Source organism: Molossus molossus, unplaced genomic scaffold, assembly GCF_014108415.1.
Source record: "Molossus molossus isolate mMolMol1 unplaced genomic scaffold, mMolMol1.p scaffold_m16_p_1, whole genome shotgun sequence".
In the NCBI taxonomy this organism is placed as follows: Eukaryota; Metazoa; Chordata; class Mammalia; order Chiroptera; family Molossidae; genus Molossus; species Molossus molossus.
In genome coordinates this window covers 103,506,735-103,518,880 of record NW_023425344.1, presented here as the reverse complement: position 1 = coordinate 103,518,880, position 12,146 = coordinate 103,506,735, and the positions used below count along the sequence as shown (strand labels likewise).

The window sequence follows — 12,146 nt, the reverse complement described above, 5'->3', positions numbered from 1 at the left end:
AATCAGATAGTGGAACCAGGGTGGGGCACTGCCAGAGGGAGCTCACCTGACTGGGAGCATTGTCTGCTAAAATGGCTGTCTCAGGAGCATGTGAACAGAGAGAGCCAGTGGCTCCATTTTCCAGTATTTGCAGTCCTGTTTGAGCAACTAACTGGTTAGACCAGTCTGGGATTTGATAGGAAATTCCAGGAGATTACAGTCATAGGAGAGGGCGACACAATACACTCTCCACACGTCCCAAACTGACCAGAGCTGTGTGTCTGCATAGCAGAGTCTAGAGAGGGCCTTATCTACCCACACATCCTGAATGATGGAGTCTGTACGCATGTTCAGAGGAGACACAAGAAAGCCCAGGGCAACGTAAAAGCCAAGGAAGACTTGAAAAAGGCTGGAAACCTGAATGTATTTGCCAACCCCCACACATATTCATCAGCAGAGAGTGGAAGCCTTACTGGCCAGAGGTGTTTAAGTATAATTTCTAATCAATCTAAGGCTGAAGACTAAGCTATTCAGACAAAGAGTTGAACCCCAGTAAGTGAGGCTTAAAAATAAAAACAAGAAGAGTAAATTGCACATCATCAAAGGCTACACTGTAGGGGAGAGATATTTCAGAGTAGAGGACATAAAAAAAAAACAATAACAAAGAACAAGGACAATGATTAGGAAATAGTTACATATATGGTATTAAACTATAACAACAATCACTTTAAATATGAATGGTCTAATATAACAATTAAAAGGCAGAAACTGAGTGGATAAAAATACAAATGCTAATATATGTTGTCTATAAGAAACACACTTTAAACATAAAAACACAGATAGACTAAAAGTAAAAGGACAGAGGAAGACATACCATAATAACATTAATCAAAAGGAAGCAGCAGTTGTTATGTTAATTTCGGGCAAAGCAGACTTCAGAATAAGGAAATTATCAGGAATAAAAAGATCATTACATAATAAAGAGTCAATTCTCCAAGAAGACATAACAATCCTAACAACAGTGTCAAAACACTGACAGAACTGCAAGCAGAACTAGAGGAACCAACTATTGCATTTAGAGATTTCAAAACCCCTCTCAGTAGCCCTGGCCCGTCGGGCTCAGCAGTTGGAGCGTCTGCCTGCACACCAGAGTCCTAGGTTCGGTCTCTGCTAGGGGTACATACACACACACACAAAAAAACAAAACAAAAAAACCCTCTCAGTAACTGACAGATCCAGCAGGCAGAAAACAAGCAGGAATATACAGCAAGGATATACAGTCGTCCCTCGCCACTTTGTGCTTTGACTTTCGCGCTTCACTCTATCGCGGTTTTTACCAATATATTAATTAAAAAGTTGATCCAGACAGTGAAAATGATACAGCATGTGCTTGGTTGTCTGAGTCAATTATAAACCCCTGTATTACAACTAAAATGAAAGTTACTGTACGTATAAACTGTAGGCCTATGTATTCGAGCACCCCAGGAACCCTTCAACACCAGGTGCAACCGCTAGAGTCTGGAACGGATTAACCGCGATAAACGAGGGACGACTGTAGTTGAACTGTCCAATACCATAAACCAACTGGATCTAATTGACATTTATAGAATATTCTAATATCCTTCTCAAAAGATGTCAATAAGAAAATGAAAGACAAGCCACACACTAGGGGGGAAATACTTGCAAATCATATATCTGATAAATGACTTGCGTCCAGAAAACATAAGAACTCTTACAACTAACTCAGTAAGATGACAATCCAATTTAAAAATTGGCAAAAGACTTAAATAGACATCTTTCCAAAGAAGACATATAATAGCTAACAAGCACACTAATCATTAGGAAAATGCAAACCACAATGAGATACTCTCATATATACACTAGAATGGCTATACTTAGAAAGACTGACAATATTAAATGTTGGCAAGTGTGTAGAGAAACTAGAAATCTCATACACTGCTGGTAGAAATGTAAAATGGTACTGCCACTTTAAAAAATAACTGAGTCTCTCAAACTTACCATAAAACTCAGAATTCCACTACAAAGAATCCATCCAAGAGAAATGAAAAGATATACCCGTACAAAGAATGTCCATAGAAGCATTATTCATAAAAGCCAAAAACTAGAAATCCAGATGTCTTTCAATTGGTGAATCAATAATTAAATATTGTATAATTTAATTTATAAGAAATGTTCAGAAAAGACAAATTTATAGAGAAAGAAATCGGAGTGGTGATTGTCTATGCTGAGGGTAGGAGCAGAGATTGAACAAATTTTTTGAAATGATAGAAATATTGTAAAATGATGGTAGTGATGGTTTCCCAACCCTAAAAATTTCCTTTAAAAAATCATTAAATTGCCCTGGCCGGTTTGGCTCAGCGGTTAGAGCGTCCGCCTGCGGTCCAGAGAGACCCGGGTTCTGTTCCCGCTAAGGGCATGTGCCTCGGTTGCAGTTTGTCCCCGGCCCTGGTTGGTTGTGCGGGTGGCAACCACTCGATGTGTCCCTTTCACATCGATGTTTCCCTCTCTCTCTCTTCCTCTCTCTCCCTCCCACTCTGTCTGTACAAAAAATGGAAAAATGTCCTCGGATGAGGATTAAAAAAAAAAAAAATCATTAAATTATTTACCTATAGAAGGTAAATTCTATAGTATGTAAATTATATCTTAATTCATTTTAAAGGTGGAAATGGGCAATCCTGGGTCTCACCCCAGACCTTCAAACCAAAATTTTTGGACATAATGCTTAAGAATATACATTTTAACAAGTTCACTGGGAGATTCTTCTGTACAGGGATCTGGTTTTTAATAACCTTACCAGGACTCAATCATGTACTAGATCAGGATGCAATTAATTTAATTCATAAAATCAGATGAGAAAAGTAGGAATTTGTTTAAAACAGGGTGTTTCCAAACTGGCGTTAAGAGAAAATTCCTCTGAGAGTTATTAAGAGTTGAATCGAGTACAAAGACATCTGTGGCACAACAAAAGTTGGTTTAACTGTTAAAGTCAAGCAGGTTTCTTTCCTTTAAAAAAAAAAAAAATTCCCATATATTTAAATATAAATTGTCAAAAGGGAGATTTAGCAGTTTGGGAGATGTAAAATTTCTCAAGTTTATTCGATCACAAAATCTTTTTTCCCCTCTGAAGATCAGAAGTTGTATTCCATAGAAAGGTATATTAAGCCATGACAAACCCAAAACTAGATCTTACCTTAATACTGTACTACAGTTTGAGAGGAAACACATAATATTCAAGTCTTATCCAATGGAAAATTTTAGAATTTGAGTGAAAGAATGACATTTCCTTTTGCTTTATACAGAAGTTGATAGAAAGATAATGTCCTGGGAATAGTAACCACCTAGTCTATTTCAAACTTTTTTTGGCTGAGGACCTATTTCATAAAGTTAAATTTTAACTCAGAATAATATAACCAAAAAAGTAGGGGCAGAAGTTTAAGTTTACTGTGTAAGGAAAGGATAGAGTGGAAGCCCAAAGCCTCCATTTATCCCCAGAACCTCCCCAACCCTGATTTCTGGGTCTTGGAAGAATCTCTATGATTCCTGGGAATGCACTGTAAAATCTGTGAAGCTTGCTTTCCATATTAATGTGAAGGCTTAAGAATTTGACCTTTGCACAGAAATTAGAGGCACATGGAAATGTAATTGTCTGGGCATTAAGACCATTTTGTGAAAGGGGCATGATCATAAATCCTGGCACTTGTGGTGGGCTGAAGGGAATGGGGGCTCTCTGAAAATGAAGGGCCAAACAGGGGTGACTTAGGAACTTTAAAAAGGAGAGATATGTTGGCTTTAGGAAAGCCAATCAGCTAGGAAGGAGCCAGAGAATATCTATGCAGACAGATTAGAAAGAACTAGAAATATTATTCCAGAAAGAGTTCTGTGTAGATCTTTTTAAGCTGCAAATATATCTATTCCCGAAATTTTACCACTGGCTGAAAAATAAAATTGTGCACAAGAGTGGTCGACCTCTGATGTATTACTTGCTCCAAAGCAAATGCAAGTTACAGGAAAAGCTTGGGCTTTAGGGGTCTGTCCTATGAAGGCAAATATCACCTCTTAACTCACCCTGGTTAACTCAAGAATTTAAAAAATGTGAGACAAAGGTCCTTGGGTGAGAAGCAATGCTTTTCCGTCTCCCATTTTCATTAGTTTGTCCAGGACATTATCTTGAGGCTGTTAGTTATAATGTAATACTTTATGCATGTATATCTGTCTTTACCATTTCCCCTGAAAAAATGTCCAGGTAAACAGTTCAGTTAAAGCACAGATTGTTTTTATTTCAAAGTCTCTGTCCTAAAAACTGCTGTCCACCACCACATACAAGAGATCCAGGAATAGGTTCCTACATTGTATTGCATGATTCACAGAAGATCCAGCCCACCCAGCACAGGGCCAAGCCGCACACAGGAAGTGGCACTCACCTGTCCACAATGATGCCATGAGGAATGAGGACATATTCCAAATCTCCATAATAGTGTTGTGGGTATGTGAATAAATTCAAGTTATATCCTGGCCAATCATCCATAATCTGCAAATCAAATTATTTTAGTTATGGTATTTTTTATCAGAAATTTATTTTAAAACCATAAACAAACAAAAAACTGTCATCTGAAAAAAACAAAATACTTCTGAAAACAGAGAACTATGATCAATATGGCATTAAATTTATATGCCATGGACCTATGAAAAGCTCAGTGAGGCAAGATAATGTTTCATTCAACCTGATAAAGGACCTAGTACCAAAGTGAACAGAGTACATATTGCATTCTTAACTCTTGGCATCATATAATAAAAATATAAACTTGATGTCTTATAACTAATCTGATAGCATAGTTTGAAAAAGTATATACGTATAAAAATATAATCTATACCTTAATTATGAATGTCACCATGAATATCATGAGTATATATATATTTACAACTATATTAATATATACATTATATCATATATTACTATAGTATTATATACACTATTACATTTCCATGCATTATATATGCCTCATCTCCTTAAGAAAGATTCCTATTAAAAAATGCATGTCTCTGGAGATTAGTGTAGACCCAAACTTCTGAGTCATCTAGTCTTTTTGATAAAGACTTCTATAGGATGTACTGTGGTGGAAACTGAAGTCAGCCTTATTGGGAAACTGTTGCTCCAGAAAACTGGCCTATTCAGATACCGGGAAGACTACTAGCGAGTCTTCCTCTTGCTTAGGATGGAATGTGCAAGTTTTGTGGTTAAAATAGCAAAGAGGTGAAAGAGAACATGAAGGTGCAGGTGTTACTTTTATTTTCAGATCTTTAGGAAGGGATGCCACATGAAAGGATGCAATCCAGTTTAACGCACTCGAACCCTATCATGGCTGCATTGCCAGCTCTGATTCTTGAAGTACTCCTACCCACTTCCATCAGACTCCTCTGTCCAGCTTTAAGCTTTCCAGGCCTTCCATAATACAAATCTACCCTAATCTTCCAGTCCCATTCCCTAAACTATCTTTTTTCTGTCTTCAGATTGGTCTTCAGTCAAGTCATCTTCCTTCCCAACTCTGTGTTGTGTTCATCTGTCTTGCATCTATACCTTCTCCCTCTCTTCTTTCTCTGTCTGTATTTCAAGCTCAGCTTCCACTGGGGAAACTCAAGTCAAGCCCCCTTCTTTCTGGGGACCTTGATGCCCGCTCCCGTCCTTTGATATTCTTTTTCAAACTCCTGGTGCCCCTCACAAATATCTGTTCTCCTAGGATCCCATTCATCTCCTTGAGAAAATTCCTGTCCCTTCCAGCCTCTGACTCATTCAGTCTGGTTTGGTTTTTGTTGTTTTTAGATGCCATCTGCACTTCATTTAATGCTGGGGCATTCTCCTGCTTTCCACTCTCCCCCTCACTCAGGACTTAAAGTCAATTCCCTTTTGCTCAGGTTTTGGAAAGGCAACTTATGGTCCAGCCCCCACCTGTTCCCATCCCAATTCTAGGTTCTGGAATGCCAGCCAAACCAAACTTACAATAGTTCCCCCCAAATATATGCTTCTCTTTCAGGAAAGGACCACTTGTTTTTCCAGTTGCTCGGATCAAAACTTCAGAGTTGTTGTTGACTCCATTCTTACATCCCCTTCATGAAACCCATCAGCAAACCCTATCATCGCTTCCTTCAAAACGTAACCAGGACCACCTCTCAGCGTCTCTGTTGCCTCCCCTCTGACAGTGTCACTGTTATGTCTCCTAGGACTATTACCACAGCTGTCAAACTCACCTCCCTGCTTCCACTTTGGCCCACATACTCCTCCCACATGGCAGCTGGAGAAATAGACATCATATCGTAGCAGTTTTCTGTTCATATTTTTTCAAGGGCTTCCCATTTCTCTGAGTAAAATCCAGAGTCCGCACCATGGCTTCCCTCTCTGACTTGTCTCCAAGCCTTCTCTTCCTCCCTCACTCTGCTTCAGCCACCCTCCTCTTTGTTGAATGTGCTAAGCATGATTTGGCCTTAAGAATATTGCATTTTTTTTTTGCCTGGAATCCTCTTCCCCCAGATATCCACATGGCTTACCTTCACTTCCTTTAAGTCTCCATTCAAATATCACCTCCACAGAGAGGTCTTCCCTGACCACCTAAATAAACTTCCTACCCACTCATTCTTGTCTGCCTCTTATGCAGCTTTACTTTCCTTCACAGCATGTATTCCCACTGGACGTGATGTGATGTGTGTGTGTTGTCTTGTTTCCTCTCTATGGAATATTAGTGTGTTCTGGCAGAGACTTTATCTTATTCATGGTGGAATTCCCAGTGCCCAGGACACTGACCTGGAATATACCAGGTATTCAAAAATGTTAAATGAGCAAACGAATGACACTGTCTCCGTCCACAGATTACCCAATACTACCCAAACTCCAGCCTCAACCTTCAGTTGTCTCCTTGTGATTAAGAGCACCACTGTTTTAGGCTCTGAAAATTAATAGCTTCCACGGGCAGGCTCATAGCCAATGGTGCATGTCATCTGCATATTTGAAGAGTTATCACATTTGCATTGCCTCTACTAGCAAACTGGCTGGGTGCAACTGTTGAACTTGCACAGAGCAGCTCTGGCTTTCAACCCTGAGAATCCCTTGGGCCTGCTGAAACCTCAGTACCACTGTGGCTGAGCAGCTTCCAGAGGATCTGCTGGCAGGCCAAGGTAAAGACCAGTTGGGAACACTGATCAACACCAGGGAGATCATTGAAGTGAATAGCGCTTTCTGGCTCCCCTTCCAGACCACATACTAACCACTCTACTTCCGGGAGCCCTTCCAGGTGGTGGCATCATTAACTAATGGTCAGCTGAACCCATTCCTCCCACCATGCAAATCCTTTACTGCCCTCTGCTCTGGCTAAATCCGAGACAACTCCCCACTCCACATTCTGGAGCAAAGTTCTGACACTTGCAAGCTGTGATGTTAGGGAAATTACTTATCCTCGCTGAGACTGTTTTCTCCTCCCATAAATAAGACACATAAAGCCTATGAACAGGGAGGGTAGATGTGAGGATCAAGGCACAAAACAGATAATGTATTTATAGTTCTTAGTACATTTCCTAATATATAATAAGTGCTTAATAAATGATGCCTCCCCACCCCCAAATAAGAAAATGGCACATTAAACCAACCTACAGATACAAACTGTAATGGTAATCCAAAGCTCAGAGGCAGATAGAGTTAAGAGCACAGATATACAAATTCAACACACCTGGAGGTGAGTTTAGGGACAACAGACCTTGGGCATTTTAACTTCTCTGAGTCCCAGTGTAATCATCATCTGTAAAGTGGAGTTAATGGCTGCCTCATATGGGAGTAAATAAGATAAACAATGGATATAAACTCATATCCATATCTAGTCTATAGTGTGTATGTAATAAATATTAACCACTTAGATGTACTGAAACATTAATAGTTTACTTACAACTGATGTTTTAATTTAAAGAAGTGCCTCAAATTGCCCAGCCGGTGTGGATCAGTGGTTGAGCATCAACCTATGCACCAAGAGGTTGCCGGTTTGATTCCCAGTCAGGGCACATGCCCAGGTTGTGGGTCAAATCCCCAGTGAGGGGCATGCAGGAGGTGGCCAATCGATGTTCCCTCTCATCATGTTTCTGTGCCTCCCTCTCCCTGCCTCTCTCTCTAAAATCAATAAAGAAAAATAATTTTTTAAAAAGTGCCTCAAACCTACTTGCCCAAATCTCATTACTATAGTTAAAGCTGTAAATGTAAAAGCAGAAGAAATGTATTCTTTAAAACTATCCTATAATCCAAACTAGCCTTATTTCCAATGAGTCTGGAATGGTGAATTTTCATTGTTGAGATAAAAGACAACTAGAGATAAAGGAACTACTGGTTTACCCTTTGTTATCCTTGAAGTTCCATGCGGATTGTATTGTAAATAAGTCCTAAACCTGAGGGAATGAAAACTGCTGTGGACTGTAGATAATTATGTTATTAATCTGCTTTTAAAAAAAAATCAAAACAAGAAGTCTTTAAATAGTTTCAGTATCACAGATAATATGCTCCAAGTTTATTCAGAACAATGCTTTCTCTGTTTGAAGATGCAAAACACCGCCAAGCTGGGGAAGTGATAAACACATTAACTGAGCCATTTTATACAACATCAAATCCCAAAACTCATTCCAATTCCTTTTTCTCATTTAAAGATATATTGAAAACCTTCTTTCTAAGGCATTAATATATATGTAAATATATATATACACACATATATAAATATATGTGTGTGTGTGTGTGTGTGTGTGTGTGTGTGTATATATATATATATATATATATATATATATATATATATTTTGCTTAGGATGTTTCTTGCATTATTTTTCAAGTAGTCCCCCGCAGGGAGAAAACTAATTTGGAAACACATATAAAAGGTGAATCTCTGCTCTTCTCTGCTGTTAAATCCCTCAGTTTGTGACCCACTCTCTCCTTCAGGCAGTGGCCATGGCTGCTGCCAATTTCAAACTCAGGGCTACCCCTCCACATCAAAGAGGAAGGGAGTCTCACCCCTTAGCTGTTTCCAAGAATCCCACACATCAGCACCTTGAACCCACTGAGTTTGCCCGGCCTGCCTATATCCAACTTTCGGTTAGTCTAATTATCCTGAATTCTACTGGAGACAATGAGATAAATGCAGGAACTATCTCTATTAGACATTGATTATTTCCAACCAAGACAGGCCCTCTCACTGCCTCCCTACATCTTCCATAAAATTACCTTACTTTTGAGAGGCTTCTTTTGACACAAATAGATCGGGCTGTTTACACAGTCCCATCATTTGCTTTTTAGACTTTAACAATCTACCTTTCCTATTAATCATACAGATTTACCTCATTCCCTCTTAAGAGTATCTATTATTAAATAGCAGTGCTATATTTAACCATTCTACTGATGGGATAGCTTTTTTACTAATGGCTTTGTAATTTAAATACAATGGCTGCCACTTTTCCACGTTGATCCTATTAGCTTTCTGTAGTATCTGACACTCTTAATGACCTCTTTGTACCCCCCCCCACGCCCCTCCACAAAACTCTGTTCCGTGGGCCCTCCCTGCTCTCTCCTACTTTGCTCCTGATTCTTTACCCACTCTGCCTCTTACAGGTTTCTATCCATAACAGTAGTTTTAATTTTTTCCCCATTTCACTGGGCATTCCTATCTACTCCCAAGCATCAGATATTTTTCTACTTGCTGATGATTTCCAAATATATTCAATCATTCTCCTAAATTCCAGATATGAATTTCAAATTGCCTACAATGCATCCTGACCTGTAGGCCCTAGGGTCATTACAGACTTGATCTGTCCAGAACTGAACTTATTTCCTTTTGTATTTTCATCCCCCTCACCCCAAACCCAGGTCTGACCATCTCTCCATGGCAACTGGAGTGACTTTTTAAAAATTATTTTTTATTGAATTTATTGAAGTGAATTGGTTAAGAAAATTATATAGATTTCAGGTGTACAATTCTATAATACATCATCTGTATATTGTATTGTGTGTTCACCACTCTAAGTCAAGTCTCCTTCTACAGGGTGACATTTTTAAAAGCATAAATTGGCCCTGGCCAGTGGTTCAGCAGTTACAGCATCAGCCCACGAACCAGAGAGTCCCAGGTTTGGTTCCCGCTAACGGCACATACCTCGGTTGCAGTTTGTCCCACTTGGTTGGGGTCGTGTGGGTGGCAGCCAGTCGATGTGTCTCTCACGCTGGTGTTTCTCTCTCTCTCTCACCCTTTCTTTCCCTTCTTTTCTGTCTGAAGATAAATGCAAAAAATGTTCTCGGGTGAGGATAAAAAAAAACCCATAAATTTGGTGTAAAAATTTCTTCTCAGGATGTAATGATTTCTCAGCTCTTGGTATGTACTATTTTGAGTACTCTTGCTTCAGTCTTCCGATGGCTACCTCCTGCTTACCCTTCAGATGGTGGCTCAAATGTCATGAAAAGAGGCCACCCTGACCATTTGAGCAAAAGCAGTGCTAGCCCTCCTCCAACCACTATCTCTTTGTTCTCTTTGTCCTGTTCTCTGCGGTATCCCTAGAACCTAGAACATGGCCTGAACCCCAGCAGGACAGTCAACGTGAGTGGAATGAATAAATAAATGAACTTCAACTCTTTTAAGAGCAAAGGCCCTCCTGTTAAATGAAGAACTGAACAACGCATTTCAACCTTAGTTCTATTGGAGCATGAGGTGTTTCCTTCCCCAACCCACTTACTCATGTAGTCGATCCATCATCACATATTATCTGTGAATTACAGTACAGGGTGAGCTCTGAAAAAATAATCTTAGTAAAGTAAATTGGCTCCACCTGCCACACTCACAGCCACTGTTTTATATTAAACCTGACACAGTAATAACCACCACCTTCTCCAGAAATCATTCTCCATGGGAGGCACCAGCGGACGCCAGTGGCCACGGGAAAATCCGATTTGATTCCAGGATACTGAAAGAGGGGTGCCCTCTAGTTGACTCCTAAGGGGATTGTCTGGGTTACAAAGGCTCTAGTCTGGGAACCCATCATCCGACGTCCTCCCCTCGGGGCACACTACTACATATTTTACATATAAACTCTCCATGTAACTCAACGGGCCTCTAGTGCTGTGTCCCTTTTGCAGACGAGAAAACTGACGCTCGAGAGGCACTAGCTTGTCTCAAGCTTGGGCAGAGACCCCCCCCCCCCCCCCCAAGCCAAAGTCCCAGCACAGGTTTCAAAGCTCAAACTTCATCTGCTTGAGCTACTTTACTTCCTAGCTGCCCTCGAGAATCCTCAGTATCCTTTTGGAAAACAAAATGAGAGACCAGTGCTGAAGAGCTCAGGAGGAAGCACAAAAGGAAGGGAGGCCCCCCAAGGACGGCCCGCGGAGGTCTTCACAGACCCGCCCCGCTCCCAGGGGTGACTCCGGGAGGCTGGCTGGCAGGAGTGGGGACGCGGCACGACACAGGCTTAACGCTGGAGCCGCGGATTCCCGGCCCGGGGTGGGGTGGGGTGGGGTGGGGGGGACAGAGGGCGGACACTGAGAACATCGGGTGAAGGGGCGGGTAGTGGGTAGTGGAGGGCCGGGTTGGAGGATGGACGCGATCCTCCCAGGGAGGGAAGAACAAAGCTGTGGCCTGCACTCACCAGAACGCACTTTAAGCTCTGAATCTAAGAGGAGGGTGACAAGAAGGGAGGGGGAGAGAGAGCAGGAGCGCACGACTCAGCCCCGAAATTAATCAGGAATTTGCATTTACCACTATGCCTCGCCCGTGGTCCGGTGCCGCCTCACTGCTCCCGGCCATGTTTCTCCGGGGAAGCGGGAAGGGTTGGAGCGTGCTGGAAGAATCTGGGATGGGGACGATGTGGGAGGTAGGAGGTGGGGTCGCCCCGCCCCGTCCCGGGCCAGCAGGCGGAAAAGGGCTGGAAAAGGGCGCGCACCGGACCCTGTACGTGGCCCAGCTCCAGCAGCTCCCCCTCGGCACCTCCTCCCCAGACCCCTCCCTCGACGGGTCGGCGGGGAGTTGCGGGACCGGAGCGCGGGAAGCAGCCGCCGAGCAGCGCTCGCTCCACCTGAGCGCAGGCCGCGGGCGGTCCCTCGCCGCAGCCGCAGCCGCAGCCGCAGCCCTGGGTCTGCGAGCCCGGGACCCCGCCTG

General features: G+C 41.9%; 1 protein-coding gene across 2 annotated transcripts in view; it reads right to left on the bottom strand.

Annotated features, from left to right (window-relative positions):
• PRTFDC1 (phosphoribosyl transferase domain containing 1) overlaps window positions 1–11,821 on the bottom strand; it is a 108,612-nt gene extending 96,791 nt beyond the window's left edge. The window contains exons 1-2 of one of the 2 annotated variants that reach the window (XM_036272037.1): window positions 11,748–11,821; window positions 4,422–4,528 (exon numbers count right to left, since the gene is read on the bottom strand). In XM_036272037.1, coding sequence (XP_036127930.1) covers window positions 4,422–4,528; window positions 11,748–11,795 — 155 coding nt within the window. In that variant the 5' untranslated portion in view covers window positions 11,796–11,821. Of the gene's footprint in view, window positions 1–4,421; window positions 4,529–6,243; window positions 6,288–11,747 lie in introns of those variants that run through there. The other variant, XM_036272027.1, reaches the window with a different exon arrangement.
• Window positions 11,822–12,146: the final 325 nt, after the last annotated feature.